This window comes from Vulpes vulpes, chromosome 13 (assembly GCF_048418805.1).
Source record: "Vulpes vulpes isolate BD-2025 chromosome 13, VulVul3, whole genome shotgun sequence".
Lineage (NCBI taxonomy): Eukaryota > Metazoa > Chordata > Mammalia > Carnivora > Canidae > Vulpes > Vulpes vulpes.
In genome coordinates this window covers 149,210,395-149,230,762 of record NC_132792.1, presented here as the reverse complement: position 1 = coordinate 149,230,762, position 20,368 = coordinate 149,210,395, and the positions used below count along the sequence as shown (strand labels likewise).

The following is a 20,368-nucleotide window of genomic DNA, read 5'->3' as shown; positions in this document are numbered from 1 at the left end:
CAACTACCACAAAATCTCCAGGCACAGACACACTAGAGTAATAATTTATTAGGTGATTCACTGAGACAAAGTGCCAATAACTTGACTTCTCTGTTTCTCCAATCCCTTGAACTCTCTGGATTTCTAACTTGTTTTTTTAGGAAAGCAAAGGGTTAAAAGCAAACAGGTGTTAAATTCCAAAAAAAGGACAAGATTTCAAACATGCATGTTTTCTTGATATCAAAAGGTAAAGTAAAACCAACACTTCTTACCCCACGGCATCTCTTTCCATTTTAACACTTGGCCAGTAGAACACTTGAGAGGGGGGGAAATTTGGCTTCAGCAATTAACCAGATTTAAATGTTTGGGCAGGTAAATACAGGGCTCCAACAGAGTTACCAATTTTTCTGACCAAAAAAAGTAAAGACAAGTGGATAGTTCATTTTAGTGGAGCTTTAAAGACTTGTGAGGCTATATTGACCCTTTGGCCTCTGGTCTGCAAAATACTATGTCCTATATACTTAAGTAGAAAGCATTTTTATGGATTAACTCTACAAAGTGAAGCACATGTAAAGGGCCTAAAATCAATGTATTAATCAGGACATAAAAAATTACACTTTCACAGAGGTTTTCAGAGATGTTAGTTTAGCAACAATAACCTATACACAAAGTTATCTGTTAGTAAACTCACATAACACAAAGCAGTAATTAATGAATTTTCATTTTTCCCAATATTAAAAGGGGTGATTATACAATTATTTGATGACGACAACATCTACTAATTAGAACATACAATATTCTGCAAACTTACTAGAAAATGTGGAAAATTTTTGAACTAGAGTTAATACTGTAAGTAAAAACCCAAAAAAGTGAGAAATTAAACATTTAAAAATACTTATTATGATTTTTAGTAAATCCTTTTAACACACATGCCTTGTTCAGGTAGTCATTTATTTTCTTAAAAAATAACTGTAGTAAATATACTTTAGTACAAAAACCTTTAAAGTCCAGGACATGGAGTAACTACTGCTTTCTAATTTGAGGCATTCTATGAGGAATATCCACTGTAAAAACTTTTATAATTTAGCATAATACAAAATTACTACTTAGTAAAAATGCACATACTTTTTTGATCTTAATGTCTAAAAAGAGGACATGTTCACTTTTTTTGTTTTAAAAATTTTTTATCCAAACATTCACATAGTGCCAACAGTGGGACTTTCTAGGCCTGCTCTTAACCACTTTACAAAAAAAATGTCAGCACCACCTCACACTTGCTGCCTCATGATAAAAGTGACATCTTAGAAACAAAACCACTAAGACAGTTAAAATTACTACTTAAGAGTATTAAGTCTCCAAGCTGGTATCTCCCTGCTAGTTCTGCGGGCTTCTTAAACCTCTGAGGCAAAACCAAAATAAACTTATAGCTGCCACTTTGTTGTAAAGACAAGTTTCCTAATAAATTTCCACAGAATAAAGTCTCTCCCCCAGCCTAGGGATCTCTTCTTGAAACTGAAGAGAAAAAAAAAACTGCCAGGGAAACAAAGGTGTTCTAACCTAGTCTCTGCCTCTCTCAGGCATGCTGGAATGCTGTCACAAGATGGAAAGAGGGCACGTGTAAAGCATCTCACCCACTAGTTATGGTGATCTACATCTCCCAACAAAATGCAGACAATATTACATGGCCTAGGGGAATAATAAGGTAGATTAAGTAATTTGTACAATTTTAGAAAACATTATCGTCTCGAGACCCCTCAAAACCAAACTAAAATGGTTAGTTGGACACTTGTGAGCAATCCAATGATTTCTGAGATGAACTAATTAGGACTCAACAAACAGACCTCACAATGAAATCAGGCCTTCTGGAAGGGAAAGGAATTGTGGTTTGCAAGAACTCAAAGGTACTTTGGATCCACCATAAAGCTTGCGAAAAACATCAACTGAGATTCTTTACTAACTAAAGAGGATGCACTATATTTAAAAATCACTGTCAATTTTACTGGGATTTAGAATAAAAAATATTTACAACTCTTTTACAATAAGGAGTGTTTAGACCTCACTTGTCAGGAAAATATTTTTTCATTATTACAAAGAAAATTGTTGTAAACTTGTTTCTTCTGACATCTGTTTCAAGCATTTCACATAACCTCTTCAGAAACTCCATGGCGCAAAAATAAACATGCAGACTCTCAAGAAATATTTTACATTCTTTGAAAAAGAATATAAATTGGAAAGAAAAGTATGTAATCAAAGAGTCAGAGTTCAAGTCTGAACTTAGCCAATAAAGGCAGATGATCTGAAGAGTTATTTTCATTTGGAAGTCCATTAACAGTCCATAAGTCTTGTTCCGTAAGGAGTGATAGTCTGGCCAGAAGTTTCAAGCCACCAACCAGAGCAACTTCAGATCCTATATCAAGGAAAACACATATTTAGTGGAACTGTACCAACAGGTCATTTAAAAAATTAAATCATAATCATAATCACACAAGTCCTTTTTCATTTTTATTATTTTTTAAAGATTTTATTTATTTTATTTATTCATTAGAAACACGGAGAGGGGCAGAGACATAAGCAGAGGGAGAAGCAGGCTCCCCACAGGGAGCCCAATGCGGAACTTGATTCCAGACCCGCGGATCGCATCCTGAGCCAAAGGCAGACAGTCAACCACTGAGCCACCCAGGCATCCCCAAGTCCTTTTTTAAACGATGATATATAGAACTTCAGAATTTTCTGGAGTCCAATAGGAAACAGCTTTTAGAATATGATTAAATTTCATACTGAGTTATAACCTATTTATAGTTCTCAGGCACAAAGCAGTTTTTGATGTTTGTTTCTTTTTCTGGTTCAGATTTTTTGTTTTGAGTTCTGCAAATAATCTTTAGAAGAAAATACCAGTGTGTAATACATAAGTATGTTAAAAGTAATTTGAGGAGTGCCTGGGAGGCCCAGTTGGTTGAGCGTCTAATTGTTGGTGTAGGCTCAGGTCGTGATCTCTTGGGATTGCAGATTGTGGGATCAGCCCCATGATGGGCTCTGAGCTCAGTGCAGAGTATGCTCACATACACTCCCTCCCTCTAAAATAAATGTTTTTTTAAAAATGTAATTTGAGATTGACAACTACATGAGAAATTCATCAACTATATATAAAGTAGACCCAGCCACAGCTGAGTAGGAAGTTTATCAGGTGACTGGAGAATAAATTAGTATACTTTGGTCCCACAGTCAGGGCCCACAGTAGAGTTAAGAGGACCTGCTAACTGTCGTTTGAGATGCTGGCCCATGGCACACTCCCGCCACCTACTGAACACTTACAGAATGACAACTGCCAGACTTGATCTAGGGAGGAGGGATAAGCCATCTCCTGAGTATTACTAGTAAGGTTTTATCATCAATAGGGAGGAAAACACAAACAGAAGAAGAGAAATAGGAAAAAAAAAAAAAAGAGAATAGAAAAGTAGCACATACACACAAAAGAGAAAATCAGAAAAGACCAAACAGCTGCCCACATTTTGGAGTTGGGAAGTTTTGGGGATGTTATTTTCTGACTTCCAGTCATTTTAAAATGCATTTTCTTCGCCACATTAAATCCTTTGGTTAATATTTAAAACCCTACTTTCACTGAATCATAGAAGGAAAATGTTTTATCATCTTCACTTTTTGAAACCCCATATTCATATAATGAACTCTTTCCAGAAAGATCCAACATTCCAGAGTCAACATGACAAAACTCAATAGTTGGCAACATAAGCAAGGTCCTGCGATGAAGGCAGTATGCCTTGGTAAAATTTAAGTACAAAATTATCTGATGTTGCTATCATATACACACACAAAAAAACCCCCAGTAAATTTATCGCAAGTAAAACCAAAGGGCAATGAGAGACCCATAACTCAGAAGTTGATTGGAACTAGAAGACGGTGCTAAGGATATAATTCTTAGGCAGTAATTTGCTTTGAGGTGCTTCACTGCCTCCATGTTTTACAAGTGATTGACAGATTTAGACAATTACATTACCAATTTTTAACTTTTTATTTAATTTAAAAAAATTTTAAAGATTTTATTTATTTATTCATGAGACACACAGAGAGAGAGGCAGAGACATAGGCAAAGGGAGAAGCAGGCTCCCTGTGGGGGAGCCGATGTGGGACTCGATCCCAGCACTCTGGGATCACACCTTGTGCTCAACCGCTGAGCCACCCAGGAGTCCCAATTTTTAACTTTTTAATTTAAAACTTCACCTAGATGTTTAGCACCTCAACGCTGAGGTTGGAGTTAACTGTATTCTCAAGTACAACGTAAGATACATGCATTCTTTACCTGGCTGCTCAGCAACATCTTCCTTTTCAGCAGAATAGAAAATATAATCCACAGTTATGGCACTTCGGGAATGACAAGTGGTCACTTCTGGAATTCCAGTGTCAGGAAAATAATGTGAATAAACAGATGACAAGCTGAAATGGTGCTGTAAATTTGAAGATAATCTAAATTGAAAAGAAAAATTGCTTAGCATCCATCAAGTTTTTCTTTTTAGTATCCCTCCTATTTAAAGTACTCTCTGGTTTAATTTCCAGACAATGTTAGACATTCAGACAAGCTTTTTTTAAACAGACCACACCAAAAAATAAAATAAAAAAAAAAAAAAAACAGACCACACCACAATTTGGCATTCATTTACTCATGTGGTGATATCCAAAAGCCAGTAACAAGTGGGTAAAAGCTCAATAATTAACATATTAATGTCACTTATTAATTATATCTGAGAGTCTGCACTTCCTAATAAATATGCATTCTAAAACTAGGAGTTGTTGTGTCTTTAAGAAAGAAAATGTGGCCTTTATGAATGTTATGTACAACCCACCAGACTTTTGATGTCAGAAGAACTATATTTTTCTATGATTATTCTTACTATGTATATATTAAGTAATTGTGTACTGCATCTTAAAATAGCTTCTAATAATGGTTAATATTTATCCCATGTTACAAATACATGCGATGTAACAAAGGGTTTAAAAATAATTTCCAATAAATACATCTTGAAGTTTAAAGACCTTTTATACTGTGAAAAAAGTTATAGAACTTTTTAAAATTTAACATTTAACAAACATCTAAGTTCCAGGCACTATCTTAGGTGCTTAAGATACACATAAAAAGATGCTGCCCTGCTTTTTGAAGAGCTCAGTGTCAAGGAACAAAGGTTATTCTTCCAAGATGCCCTTACTTTCAAGTTTTAGCAACATTTTACCTCTAAGGACTTATATTTACAGTATCATCAAATATAAAATAGGTTCCCTGTAAACTTCTCTATCAATTTTTTGATTTATAGATATAAGCTCTGCATATAAGCACACTATTTATATATAGATACTTAAAAGTATCTTTTCTTATACCTCATTTTGTTATAAAAAGATTTTAGAATTACTCAAAACCAAGTACTTGTTAGAGTTGTCCTTTTGTTAATCTTACAGAAGTTTTTACTATATTTGAAGGGTTAAGTCATGAATTTTTAAATATGCTTTTTTAAAAATTCAAAAAATGTTGCTTCGTATCTTACTAGGTTCTTATATAAGATAATATTTTCTCAATACAAAGCATACAAAGTAAAATAAGACCAAGAAGAAAGTAGATAAAATGAGTAAGAGGAGATTCTAATTCAGTCCCTAAATGCAAATGTTAAAACAAAAATTATAACTAATAAAAGAGCCACAATATAAAATCAAGACATTTCAAGAATCTCCCAAAGAGATGAGATTTAAGTCTCCATCTATTTCTCAACCACAGCCCTAAATATTCATGCTTCTTTAATAATAATGAATCCAGGTATCTTCATCCCTCCACCTTCGATAACTTTCCTCTGTAGTTCAAGAGATATAAGTATCTATGTAAACTATTTATACTGGCATATCTTCTTTCAATCAATTTTCCTATAGAGATCTAGTAAGTCAAAGGAGGTTAAGCAACCTCTTGAAATCTGAAAGGTATTTTCCTGTGACCTTGACCTTTGTTTAAATATGTAATAGCAAAAAATTTCAGAGTACTAGCTGAAGTACTCTATACTTACGCTGAAGTACCAAATAGTACTCTATTTGCTTTAACTAACACTGCTTAAGCCTTTACTTACTATGAATTAAACATTAGCTTTCCAGGCTTTGTCTCATGTAATCCTCCCAATTACCCAAAGTATAAATATGGAAACTGAATCTCAGAGATGGTGAGTTTCTTGCTCACAATCACACAGCTAAAATGAAGCATAGGTAATACTCAGGTCTCCTTGACTTAGGAGCTAGCATTCTGGGGATGCCTGAGTGGCTTAGTGGTTGGGCACCTGCCTTTGGTCCAGGGCATGATCCTGGAGTCCTGGGATCGAGTCCCACATTGGGCTCCTCACGGGGAGCCTGCTTCTCCTTCTGCCTATGTCTCTGCCTCTCTGTGTGTCTCTCATGAATAAATAAATAAAATCTTTTTTTTTTTTTAATTTTTATTCATGATAGTCACAGAGAGAGAGAGAGAGAGGCAGAGGGAGAAGCAGGCTCCATGCACTGGGAGCCCGATGTGGGATTTGATCCTGGGTCTCCAGGATCGCACCCTAGGCCAAAGGCAGGCGCCAAACCGCTGCGCCACCCAGGGATCCCAATAAATAAAATCTTAAAAAAAAAAGGAGCCAGCATTCTTCACCAGCATGGAAAAACATCCTTTTCATTTTTATTCAAGTGATTTTTAAGAAATAATTTTTTTTAAGATTTTATTTATTTATTTGATAAGAGGGAGCACACAAGCAGGGCCAGCAGCAGGCAGAGGGAGAGGGAGAAGCAGGCTCCCCACTGAGCAGGGAGCCCAATGTGGGGCTCGATCTCAGGACCCTGGGATCAGGACCTGAGCTGAAGGCAGACGCTTCACTGAGCCACCCAGGCACCCCGAGAAATGAAATAGTAAATGTCTACTGTTACTTTGCAGAACTCACTTTTCAGTTGTCACTAGGACCTCTGTTTTGTCTAGCTCTGTCTGTGTCAGATCACTGTCTGTAAGAACAAAAAGAAATACGTTAAACTATCAGTATACTGTTCGGTTCTAGTTTGCCATAGAACAGTCCTCTTACTCTAGGATGATATTCAAGACGTGTCTAGTTTAGACAGATGCCTAGTTAAATGTTCTAACTGGGAATCTATATGTCTTGACGGTCTCCATAATTAGCAAAACTGAAATGCAAACATTTCCAAAGCAACATGCAAGTAATTCATGCAGATAATTTTGGAAGGTCAACTTAAAGTGGTAACTTTAGAGTTCATTATAAAAAGGAAAAAGCAAGTATTATGTTTTTATATATGAATATTCATCCCTGAGATATCATCCCTTAAAAAATTTAGTTTGAGGTCTTCAAAGGGAACACTATTATCAAGGCAGACTGCCAAAATGTACTGCAAACACTTACCTGTCTTTTCTACTTTTGGTAACTGCTGTACCTCATACACACAGTTCTGTGAGATACCTAGGTTTGGGGGCCAAATTGGAATAGATAAAATTCTTTGTCCCCGTGAAGACTGTTCCTGGCCAGATACCTAAACAAAATTTCAACAGGTATCTTAAGTGAAAAGATTTTAAATAATTTATGTATTGAAAAGTTTATGTCTTAAATAAGAGGAAGCCCAAGAATGATAAATATTATCATCTATTATTATTCATCATAGTAAGTGATTATTTGTGCTTACGAAATCTTATTCAAATACAATCCAGAAAGCAGTTACTATTTACATAAAAATGGCAATATTTCCGTTTCCTGTACATGTTACTCTAATTGGGACATCTATATGATCTCTAACTTAGGACTAATACTGCCTCTCCTTTTTTTTTTTTTTTTGAGGATGCCTCTTTTTGCTTTGTGCAATTATATTAATATAAAATATTACATATTTTATATAATTATTATATGAAATACTAAGAGATCAATTCTTACAAAATTTTAAAACTATCACTCAAAACTTAGTGGTGGAGAGTTTACTTTGGTTCAAATCTGGAAGACCAAATGATCTGAAGTAAGCAACAGAAAGCACAATGAAGATTAAACATGCAAGAAACATGGGATATAGTCAGCTAAGAAATTAAAAACCGTACATAATAAAGAAATATTAGATTACTGTTTGGCCAACTATATTGCCCACATCCAGCATTCAAACTTCTATCAGGCCTCTTTATGAGTAGTTCCCTATTTATGAAGTATTAATGTCTATCAATGCTTTTATTTTTCTTCTTCTCTCCCATTTTGGATTTTTTTCTGCCTGCCAATTCCTCCACATAGAACGCTGCCATGCGTTAAGATGGGAAAGATGAAATTCCACCGAGTGAGGATCATTACTTATTAGTAGCTAAGGAACATCATCATAGCCTGGTAGAGTGAGGGTATGAGGTCATCTGGTTTTCAAACAGCCACGTGATGGCTCTCCTCACATTACAGTGAACAGAGAGACTAAGTCCACCTCCTAATAATGAGGAACCAGGCACTTACCTTGCCGATGGCAAGTCCTTCATAATTCAATTTTCCTTCCTTTATAAAACTATAGAGCGGAGAACCAGGAACAGAATTAAAGTCACCACACATAACAATAGGGCAGAAGCTGCCATCTTTCTGATGGGCAACACTGGAAATCTCTGCCAGAAGCATTGCCAACTGGGTCAGCTTAATATCACCTCGCCTTGGATTATACAACAGATGTGTGTTAGCTACACAGATCACAGGAGAGGCAGCACTTGGAATTTTGGGCTGCAAGAGTAACACTAATCCAACATTGTCTCTGTCCAACAGAGGAACGTCACGGCGATAGAATTCCACAGGGTTCACTGATAAGAGTGCAAATTTGGAATGTTTGAAGCAGATGGCACAGCCATCAGGTTTCCTTCCTGTCCGCATTTTGTATTCACAGTGATAACCTACGAGGAAGAAAGAAGTTTAACACAAGGATTCCCAAATATTACATATATATGGCAAAACACAGCTCACCTAATATATCTGAACAACATTCACTGAAGAGTAATCTGCAAAGCATTAATAATGTAGGATGTTAAGTTTGGGACTGGGTCTAGGTACCAGGAATGGGTCTCCTTACAGGTAGACTTCAGTATTAAATATGTGAATGTGCATTATCATACTCTCATTTCTGTCCTAGTAAATGTTGTGACAAAGATAGTAGGGCCTTATGATAGTTTACACCCCCTCGACCCACCAACCCATCTATGACATTTCTGCCTCCAACTCTTCCCTGTTTGCTCCACCCCTCACACACCTCACCACCTGCCTTCAGGCACCTCTATCTCAGGGCCTTTGCTTTGGTATTCCTATTGTCTGAAAGGCTCTAGGCATGGCTTATTCCTTCATCTTCTTCAAGTCTTTGCTCAAATGTGTTACCTTCTCTGTTTATTTTTTATTTTTTTAAAAGACTGGCAGTCTTTTTTTTTTTTTTTAATTTTTATTTATTTATGATAGTCACACAGAGAGAGAGAGGCAGAGACACAGGCAGAGGGAGAAGCAGGCTCCATGCACCGGGAGCCCGACATGGGATTCAATCCCAGGTCTCCAGGATTGCGCCCTGGGCCAAAGGCAGGCACCAAACCGCTGTGCCACCCAGGGATCCCATTCTCTGATTGTTTAAAATTGAAACCTGACCCCATTCTACTTTCCTGCTTTTCTCCAAAATTATCATTACCTAATGTGCTATTTAAGTATTTATTTGGTATACTGTTGGCCTTTCTCCACCAGAAATGTGGGCTCCAAGGACAGAGACTTTTTATCTATTTGGCTCACTGCCATGTCACCACAGCCCAGAATACTGCATAGGATATAGGAGACATTAAAAAAAATATTTACTGAGGAATGAATGCAAAGTAGGCATTTCTTAAATAGATGAACTGTTTTTGAGAAGTGTTCATTCATCAAACAAGTTTTTAGCTTCTACCCACTAGTTACTGGTAGACACTGGTGTTACAATGATGAACCAGACACAATGGTCCCTGATATGGAACTCAGAAACCTAGAGGTCTAGTGGTGGGTAGAGCAACCCCTGGCAAGGGATCTATTAAGAGATTCTTAGTATTTTCTGTGTGAATTAAAATTACAATTCAAGGGGAATCTGGGTGGTACAGTCAGTTGAGAGTCTAACTCTTGGTTTTGGCTCGTTGTGATTTTAGGATCGTGGGATTGAGCTCACATCAGCCTGCTTAAGATTCTCTCTCCCTCTGCCCTTCCCCACCAAAAAGAAAGAAATCTTTAAAAAATAATAAAAAATAAAATTATATATCAACCTGAAAGCTCCCACTTGAAATACCAGATACCTACCTTTTGAAATGGGTATTAAGTTTTTTCAAAATTAAGATTTTTTTTGCCCAAAATATCACACATCTTTGTTAGCAACTTATACTTTAACAACATGGGAGTCTTTCAAAACAAATCTGGCTAAAATAGAAGTTACAATGTACCCAAAGATTCCAAACTTGGCCTGATCTCTGCTCCATAATGATCTTCTTGAACTTCTTGCAAACAAAGTACCTTGGAAGAAAAAAATGGCTTGAATTAAAACAGAGAGCAAACATGAATTTTCTGATGCTTTCATCTTTAAAAAAACAGACTTCTAAAATTCTAAAAGCCTAATAAAAGTTTAAATAAAAAGACATAATCCTTTTTTCTTGAAGCTGTTAAATTAACATTTCCAAATCTGATTAGTTCCCAAAAATCTGGCCTTTAATTACATGAAGCTCTGTCTCTTACTATCCCCAAATGGTATTTCCCAAAAGAAATATTTTTAATTTACATGCTGGGATATTTTTACTGAATTAAAATGTTTATTAGCACTAAATTCTTCTAGTCCTTTATCAAGATGATTTCTTTGAATGCATCTAGATTTTTACAAGAATGACTTACATTTCAAATCAAAGGAAATAATTACAGAATATTTAACACACTGCCAGTCCCTGTCTCAAAACTAACTGATAAGCAGAACATTTTGGATCTTTTTTGAAAATTTAATGATTATTCATACCAATAACCATTAGCAAATGACTCTTTGGAAGTCATGATACGCTGTTAAAAACTGTTCTATCACTGCATTTAAAACTATCTTCCCTTCTTACCCCACAAACAAAAAGGATAAAACCATTTAGTTCACAAATGAACTTTTCTTATGTGAGGAATTTTGATGATATTCTGCACTTACATCTGCATCAAAGTGTTTAATTTCTTTCAGAATATTGGGAAACCTAAAGCTCCAGTGTAAAACTGGCCGCCGGCAGTGTCTATAGAGGTGTGAATTGTCTTCCAATAAATCTTGTGAAAGTATATTATAGGACATCACTGAAAAGTCAAACTTGTTATCACTGTCTTCACATGTGGGGTCAACATTTTGGTCTCCTAGGATCTTCGTCTTGTCTTTATTATGGTTACACATATATTCCCAATGTCGTTGTATTGCGCCTGTTGAAATATATTGAACAAAATACAAAGAATTAATGAAAAAGAGACTATATATTTTCCTGTATGTAAGTTTTTTCTTGCCTTTTAAAAATTCTTACAGGCAATGAACAGAATGTTTTTCCCTAGGAAATGGCAATACAGTTTAGGTAACTAGAAGTTGTCATCAAATTGAGTACAAAGGCAGTAAAATGATATAATGACTGACCAACAGGTGTAAAATTTAAAAGGATCTAGCAAGTCATTTTGGAGACAGAGTGTTATTAATAAGGCTAAGACTGTGTAGAGCTTCTCACTTATGGTTAGGAAGTGCCTCTGTCAGACATGGCACCTTCATAACCATGATAATATACAGTTGACCTTTGAACAATGCAGGGGTTGAGGGGTGGGTTAAGGCACCATGCAGTTGAAAATTTCCATAAAACTTTTGACTACCTCAAAAATGAACTACTAATAGCCTACTGCTGACTAGAAACCTTACCAATACCATTGACGGTAGATTAACATGTACTTTGTATATGTTATATGTATTTTATAATGTGTTCTTACAATAAAGTAAGTTGAAGAAAAACTATTAAGAAAATCAAGAAAATACATTTATAGTACTGTACTTATCAAAAAGGTCGAGTGTTGTTCAAGGGTCAACTGTATTTGTATGTCACAGTTGAGTTTTCAGTAAGATGATTTCACACTGTGGTTTATTTCCTATTAGTAAGATAAGATCATCAAATGATTAAGTTCTAGAAATAACTCATCTCAGAATTCTGGTTTAGACACGAATGAGGGTGTATGATGGCAATATATGGAAGCGGTATTTAGTGGAACTACACAGACAAAATGAACAAAAGAAATCGTTTTAATGCACACTAAAGCAGAAGTTAAAGGTAACATAGTTACAGAATGCGAGTAAGCGACAAGGACTGGTTGAAGAACCTAGCATGCAGCAACCAGTAATGTGTGATGGTTTACATTCTACAAAGACACATGGACCCTGACACAGTGACGAAGAGAGAATCAAAAAGCATTTGATTTTACAATTATAGGTCCTCGACTTAGAAATAAATGACCTAGCAACATACACACACACACAAATATACATACATACGCCCCCTCTGATCTTGTCTCCCTCACCCCACCATGGAGGATACTCTTACTGCCATGGAATTCATGAAGAAAAATGTAAAACTTTTAGAGATTCTATGAACTCAACAGAAGGGGAAAACAAGAAATGGGAAGCACTTGGGAAAACAGATTTGGAGATAAGTTTTTCAAGCATGATTAAGTTTATAGGAAAAATCTCAGTCTTAGAGTATCTCCCTTTCACTGCATGAAGGTTCTTACTCTACTGGATTACAATGCCTAAGATTCTACCAATTAAAAATTAAATTGAGGAAAAATATTCTATACACAGGAGGGAAAAAGATCAAAAGGAAATGCACCAGTATTTTTAAGAGCAGTTATCTCTGAGTGGAAGGACTGTGGCTAATTTTTCTAAATCTTCCACAATGATGATATACTCACAATCAGAGTATCAATATACTCTGAAAATGTCAATAAAGTGGAATTTAAAATGCCCTCTAGTGAGTGAGTTTAGTAAGACTGCTTTCCTCAAAATCTAAATGTTGACTGCGGTTGTACTTGAGGGAATAGACATTTTGACCAGAGGCTACAAGAGGAAGATCCTTTTTATGAATAGTGAGGTCTGGATGGAACAGGGGTGTTGGAGACAGGATATCATGAAGGTACTAAGAGCATGAGGAGAAGGATAAAGGGAAAAAAGGTGGATGGAAAGAAAATCAAAAGCCTTCCAGGATTACAGAACTTAGCCTGGAGCTTGTCCCATACCCAGGAAAGGTACGGAAACTATCCCCTTCTGTATGTATCCTTCACTGAATATGGAGAATCCTATCTGCAAAGGCCCAGAACTAGAGCTAATTGCACTGACTCTGCAGGACTCCTCTGAGATTTTTAACAGTTTCTATGGAGAAAACAGAAGTGGATGGTCGACAACTGATTCTCAAGAACAAATTACCTAGAACACAATTTATTCATAAATTGGGGACTGTCTATGATGGTTTTAGCCATAAATCAGTCTTCATACGTATGAGAGATGCAAAGGGCTCTAGTCATGCAAACAAAATGCAAGCTACCATCACAAATTTACAGCACTACCCTAGTGTCACCACCACATTAAAATAGGAAAGATGAAGGTCCAAAAAAAGTTGTTCATATTTTCTTATAAAATATGTATATGTAAGGGCATATAAATGCATTGAGACTGTATTGTCCTGACAAACATTGGTAAGCCAGCTCTTTTTGCAATTCCATTTCTGAAGTAACTGAAACCATAAGCTTATGTAATTAATGGAGTGGCTTTCAAACTTCTAGATCTTGTACAACTCTTTGGCATTACTTTTCATGTCATGACCATCAACTCCTGGTATACTGAGGCTGGGATGATAGGGTAAATACATACTTTCTCCTGAGCACATTTGCTTTTAATAAACATATAGAAATGTGTTTGAACGCTAGGGTTCCATGGAAGACAATTTGAAGAGGACTGATAGAGATGACAGTCTTTGGCCTTCATATACTTCACAACATAAAGTCACACTACAAAAGCTTATATACCTTCCATGTCAGGAGGAACAAGGTGATCACAGCAGAGAAGACAGATGAATCAAAGAAAGTAAGCAATAGGCCTGATCAGGTTTTTAGGGTGCCTAATTAAAAAGTCATAATTGTGTCACACAAATCCTTCAAATGCCACTTTAAAGTGATAGGCAAGTTAGAAGGCTGTTCTCTTGATGGAAAAGTATTAGTGAATTATCAGAAGTCACAAATATGGCTTAACGAAGAGCATTTTCCTTATTCACAATACCTAGGAAGAATGGACATATAAAGAGTCAGGTCGCAATCAAAGTTTATCAGTATGTAAATGTAATCCCCCATTCATTAAAGGGAAAACAACAACACCACGATTTTCTGAGTACCTCCTATGAAGCCAACAGTGTATTAGGCACTTTGATATATCTCATTTCATCCTCAACAGGCTTTCAAAGTAGGCATTACTTCACACTAGGAAATCAAGGAGCAGAGAGGTTCCATAACCTGTCCAGGTTCACGCAATAAGTGGTGGAGCAGAATGAGAACAGGGGGTGGTTCCTGACCGCACACTTAGGTCAGTATGCCGCAATTCCACCTGAGAGCACACCAGATTTACAAAAGGCTAAACAAGAGAGCAGTGTGCTGACCTGATGAACAATGAATACAGGAATGAAAAGCAATCTTATGTCATCATACAGCCCTAGATTTATAGGTTATAGATTGATTGTTCTCAGGAACCTAATTTTAATCCCTCTAAGTACACCTTTCATTCATTCAAATGAGTATTTGTTGATGAACACATGCTGTGGTCAAGTACTATACAAACAGATTTTCACTTTCAGTGCTTAAAATTTCTACTCAAATGTATAGTAGAATTTCTACTTAAAAGAACACTAATCTTCTAGCTAATCTTCTAACTCTGACTTCCAAGTGAGACTCACTCTGAATGTTTTCCTTTGACAAACTTATGTTAGCTCCTTATACCTTAACACCTACAAGTCTATTTCCAAATACCTTCAGAGGAATTATCTTCACCGAAAACCACAGCTTAGTAAGAAAGATGACTCGAAATTCTACTTAGATAATTCATATATACTTTGGGGGAGGAGGCGGGGCTGGCAGCACAAAGGGAGTCTCGCAAATTATTTGGAGTAAAAAGAATATGACAAAACTAGAAATTATCAACATACTTAGAAAAATATTTCTCAAAATTGAATAAGATATGGTCCCCTTAGTAAAAGATAAAACTCCTCACAGACTCTCAAGATTTTATCAATAGAATTTACTATGAGAAAAAAAAAAGAATTTACTATGAGAAATACATTGAATAAGCTAAAATCTTATTTTGTAAGAAAATATCTTTCATTTATGATTGTGTCTACTTAAGAATATCTTTTTGTCTTACATAAAAAAGTTAGCATTAAAGTGGTTGGTTCAGTTGGTAGAGCATGCAACTCTTGATCTCCGGGTTGTTTGAGTCCCATGTTGGGTGTGGACATTACTTAAAAATAAAATCTTCATGGGACACCTGGGTAGTTCAGCGGTTGAGCGTCTGCCTTTGGCTCAGGGCATGATCCCAGAGTCCCGAGATTGAGTTTCACATCGGGCTCCTGGCATGGAGCCTGTTTTTCCTCCCTCTGCCTGTGTGTCTCTCTCTGCCTCTCTGGCTGTCTCTCATGAGTAAATAAATAAAATCTTCAAAAAAAATTAAAAAATGAAATTTAATTTTTTAACAGATATGTGGACTCCCAAAAACATATACCAATTAGGAAGTCTAAGGACCTCTGTTTTAAAAACAATGGATTTGATAATTATTTTTAATGTTTTAATCTAGTCCTACATTCTTTTGCAACCTATTCTCTCTCTATATATACTTTCTTCTATATTTATTACCAGAAATACACAATAAAAGATAAAAATAGATATTAATAAAGACTTAATTTTTAAAAAACAATTTCCTTTTTCCTAACGGAAAACTACTGGCTGAAAATAAATGCTAAACCCCTCCAAAACCTGGAGGAGGTCTTACGGATTATCAGATAGGAAAGTTTCAGTAATTCTATGGCTTCTGTCTTTCTGCACCAAGATAAACGTCACCTTTACCTTGGTGTTTTCTTCGTTTTGATGAAGGTTCATCTCCCTCAGAGTTCATGATGTAACTAGAGAGATGAATCAAAGAGGTCTGGCTCAGGTTGTCAGGTCTCCAGTTCCAGTACTGAAACGGAGTTCTAGACTCAAACAAACAAGGTGGTCTCCAATTTAGTGAAAAATGCCTACTACTGAAGTATGGGTAAGGAGCACGAGAATAATGTCCAGGCCACCTCATACAACTAGAAATATGTCTGTTCCAGCAACACCTTTGCAGATTCTCCCACGGTGTCGTCCAATCTCTGCCCAGACTCTTCTGGTGATGGGGTAACATGGGGTATCTAAAAGAAATAAATACACTCCTTGAGGTACCACTGTTTGTTCAGCTCTGACACCCAAAATCCAAATCTGTTTCCTCAAGGGAAGATAATGTCTAACATTTAAAATCTGACTTCTGAATCTATGAAGGCGGGGGGAGAGGGGAAGAGCCATGATTTAATTATTAGTAGCAACATCTCAAAACTCTCCCTAAACACCTACGAATGTATTTGAAATAATATAGAATCTAGCAGGCTCCCAAAATACCACACACTTCAAAATGCCCTTAGTTCACCTGAGAGATTAATCAACCATCAAACCAGTTTTCACAGTAGCTTTCTAGTATCTAATAAACTCTATGGATAAATAAAATCCACAGCAAACATAATACTTGATTCAATAGGGAACACTTTAGCCGAGTACAATTAAAGCGAACCACTCCTCCAACTTGGGTTTGGAGTAGAACCATGTTTTTGAACAGTTTTTTTTCTTTTTTTTTTTAAGCCAAGATTACATTTTCCAAACATATGTATAGCTAAGAAAACAAAAACCAATCACAATTTCACAAAACTACCTCTCTTGCTAATCAGTAGGTAGAAAATGGATTTTTCCATCCTTTTTTTTTTTTTTTTTTTTTTTTTTAAGGCATGCTTCTCTTTGAGGGAAATGAAACGGGACAGCGATTACTTATTAATAATTCACCAATACCTCAAACCCAACAGCACCAACTTACTGATGATCCAAAATCTCTCCAAAGTAGTGTTATCATTAACTTGAATAGATAACGTTGCCCTCCAGCTCCCTTAAGAAAGAAACAATGCCACCTAAGCACCATCTTCTTACCATACTATTGTGGCAAAATTTTCAAATGCAGAGGACTTCTATCCTTTCCCAGAACTCATTAAAGGTACAGTTCCAAGATATGGTTATTAATGTCCACTTCTACCACCAAAGAAATTTTACTTAAACTGTATTTGACGTTTATATATATATATATATATATATATATATAGTTTCATTTTAAAGGCATTTAGGTTTTTTATTATATACTTTTGTTGTTTATGCATTCTCAAACTGTTCTCTAAATTCGACTTAATTGTACATCTTTAAGGGCATGACATGGGCGGACTATTCTGCTTCGTGACAACTCTGAAAGCCGTGGAGATTTAGGTGCTTGCTCCATTCCTTTTCTACCCTAAAAAGCTACCGTACTGAAATACAATTCTTAGGCTGCAACACTTATTCTCTGTATGTGTAGTTACTTATATATAGACGTCTTTTTCTCAAGATGATGAGCTCCTTCAAGGCCAGAGCTTCTCTTATTCGCTTGAATCCCCCCAGTGCCTAGCACAGTGCCTGGCACACAGCTGGTACTCAGGAAAACATAGTTGAGCTGAATGGTCACCAAGCCCCGGACGGCAGGTGATTAAAACCAGATCCCCAGAACTTATACGATAATTAATACAGTGTTGTGTTTTCCAGGTGCGGCACACCCGTCGGTTCCATGCAGCACACAATTACATTTTTTTTTTTTTGATTTTCCGCATCTAAGTCTTTATCAGAAACAAAACAAAACAACAAAGCAAAACCCATCACGAGCACATCGAATGCAAGATTTCGTGCATACGGCTTAGGGGGCACCATAATAGGGGCAGCAGAAGTGCTTTTATTTTTCCCCCCCCACCAAAAAAAGAATCAATTTCCAAAAAAAAAAAAAAAAAAATGTAGCACACACAAGTGCGGAACGAGAATTCTACCGACAAACATCGGGGCGTGCGGGCGGCTCGCGCGCCTCCGCCCGGGCCAGGCCGCCCCGGGACCCACGCGCCCCGGCCGCGTCGCCCCGAGCTCAGCCCCCCGCGGGTGCGGAGGCCTGCGAGGAGGCCGGCGACCCGGGGGCGGGGCTGGGGCGCTGCCAGGGCGGGACGGCACGAGCCCGCCGGCGACCGCTCGCCCCGGCCCGGCCCGGCCCCCGGCCTCCGAGCGCCCCGCCGGCTGCGCGCCGGGTTTACCTATCCCTCGGGGTCTCCGGAGGCTCGTCCCGGCGGCAGCGCCGCCCGGACCCTCTTCCTCCGCCTTCCTCCCGCCCCGCCCCGGGCTGACCCGGGCCGCCCGCGCCCGCCCCTCCCTCCTCCCTCCCGCCACCCAGCCCTACTGACCGGCCTCTCCCCACCACACAGCGGCCGTAGCCCCTCCTCACACAGCGCCACGCTTCCATCTTCCCCTCTGCGGGCGTCCGGTTCCCAGGCCCGGGGCTCAACCTCGACCTCTACACGCGACTCGGCGGCCGAGAGCGCCAGGGCTTCCCCATCCCTAGACGTCGGGACTCCGGGCCCGGTTGCAAGGCATGCTGGGAGCCTCCGGCTCGTCGGCCGCCAAGTCCCCATCTTGCGCCGCGAAAGTCCCCGAATTGCTTCAACCCCGACTTGCGTTCAGGTTAGCATGCGCAGAGCGTGCGGAAGCCTGCGCAGCCATTTTGGAACAGGGCAAACACCCGACCTCTGTCTTAAAGAAACAGGAGCTGAGCCGCGGGCCGAACAGCTCTGTGAAGGCCTACGGGAGGGTCCCGGGGTGGTGACAGCGTGAGAGCTTAGAAGAAAAAACAAAAAAACCCAAAAAACATGTGTTAGCATATTTTTATGATGTCCTTGGGAGATTCGTAAGGCGGATGCCCGAATACCCTTCTCTGTGTTCCCGTGGAACAGTGGTGCCGGGGATTTTTGCAGTTAATTTTGTGGGAGCACATCTGCAGCGGTCGCTTTTAGGTGTGTGTGTGTCTTTCCCAAATTTAGTAGATTCTAGATTATTGGAAAGCCTTTTTTTTTTTTCTTTTAGCAAAGCAATAGAAGTTTATTAAGCAGAGCTACAAGAGAAAGCTCTCAATAGAGAGGGGTCTCGGGGTGCCCGGGTGGCTCAGTGGTTTAGCATCTGCCTTCGGCTCAGGGAGTGATCCCAGGATCCAGGATCGAGTCCCACATCAGGCTCTCTGCGAGGAGCCTGCTTCTCCCTCTGCCTGTGTCTCTGCCTGTCTCTCTCTGTTTTTCATGAATAAATAAATAAATCTTTAAAAAAAAAAAAGAGGGGGGGGTGTCCCGACATCGTTCCCCTGGAAAGCATTAAGTGGAGACTCTTCAGAGAGACACAGAGAGAGAAAGTGAGGAAGAAGAATAAAGGGGGGGGTGGATCCTGGAAGGCAGATTCACTGCTTTTGTAGGGAGAGCAGTGGAGTAATTTATCAGGAAGGCATGTATGTTATCTGGTATGTTAATGAGGAATCAGGTACATTTGAAAGACAGTTTCCCTCTATAAATACAGTTGGTTGCCATCATTTGTTGCAGTTGTGTTCTCTAAAGTGACTGCCCACGCTGAATTAAGGAATATTGAATTTCTAGAGATCTATTTTCTATTGAGTGAGAGATAGCAGGGAGTCTGGTTTGTTAGTCTTATTTCTCTGTCTTGAGGTCAAGAATTCTGTGCCCACTGGGTGTCAGGACTAGTGAGTGAGTTTTTGTGATTCTGTGTTGCCTCTAGTGGAAATACAGGGAGGGGTTCCCAAGAGCCTCTGGTGGCATCGACTAAAAAAAAAAAACCCAAACAAACCTTGTTTTATGTGTGTTTCTGCTTCAAGTCACCTCATTTAGAGTATATACTTTTGACTCACCAACATTGAAATCGTGGCCGGTAGCACTATAACTCAGGCACCAGTGAAGCTTATCTATCACCCATGTCTTTTCATGTGCTTAGGTACGCGAGACAGCACTTAAGCAGTGCACTTGATTTTAAACAGCAAAATCACCCACAAAAAGTACAAAAATGGGAAAAACGTGGTACGAAATAAACTGTTGCAGAGGACACTCATGTATAGTGTGAGCGCTGAAACAAGAATGCCTTAAGCCTCTCCTGGGTACATGCAGGTTGGATAACTCAAC

The 20,368-nt window shown here is 38.2% G+C and overlaps 1 protein-coding gene across 12 annotated transcripts; it reads right to left on the bottom strand.

Annotated features, from left to right (window-relative positions):
* Positions 1-28: 28 nt before the first annotated feature.
* Positions 29-18,939, bottom strand: ANGEL2 (angel homolog 2). Of its 12 annotated transcripts, none has more exons than XM_072733298.1 (10): positions 18,599-18,887; positions 16,137-16,462; positions 14,058-14,307; positions 11,173-11,429; positions 10,439-10,508; positions 8,475-8,896; positions 7,404-7,530; positions 6,936-6,993; positions 4,295-4,458; positions 29-2,386 (listed from the first exon to the last, which is right to left on the bottom strand). In XM_072733298.1, the coding sequence occupies exons 3-10, from the start codon at positions 14,062-14,064 to the stop codon at positions 2,235-2,237; spliced, it is 1,257 nt and encodes a 418-aa protein (XP_072589399.1). In that variant the 5' UTR covers positions 14,065-14,307; positions 16,137-16,462; positions 18,599-18,887; the 3' UTR covers positions 29-2,234. The 12 variants fall into 12 exon arrangements, with proteins under 12 accessions (XP_072589399.1, XP_072589401.1, XP_072589400.1 ...); XM_072733300.1 differs by having other exon boundaries at positions 18,640-18,836; XM_072733299.1 differs by lacking the exon at positions 18,599-18,887 and adding an exon at positions 18,452-18,546.
* Between the last annotated feature and the right edge of the window lie 1,429 nt (positions 18,940-20,368).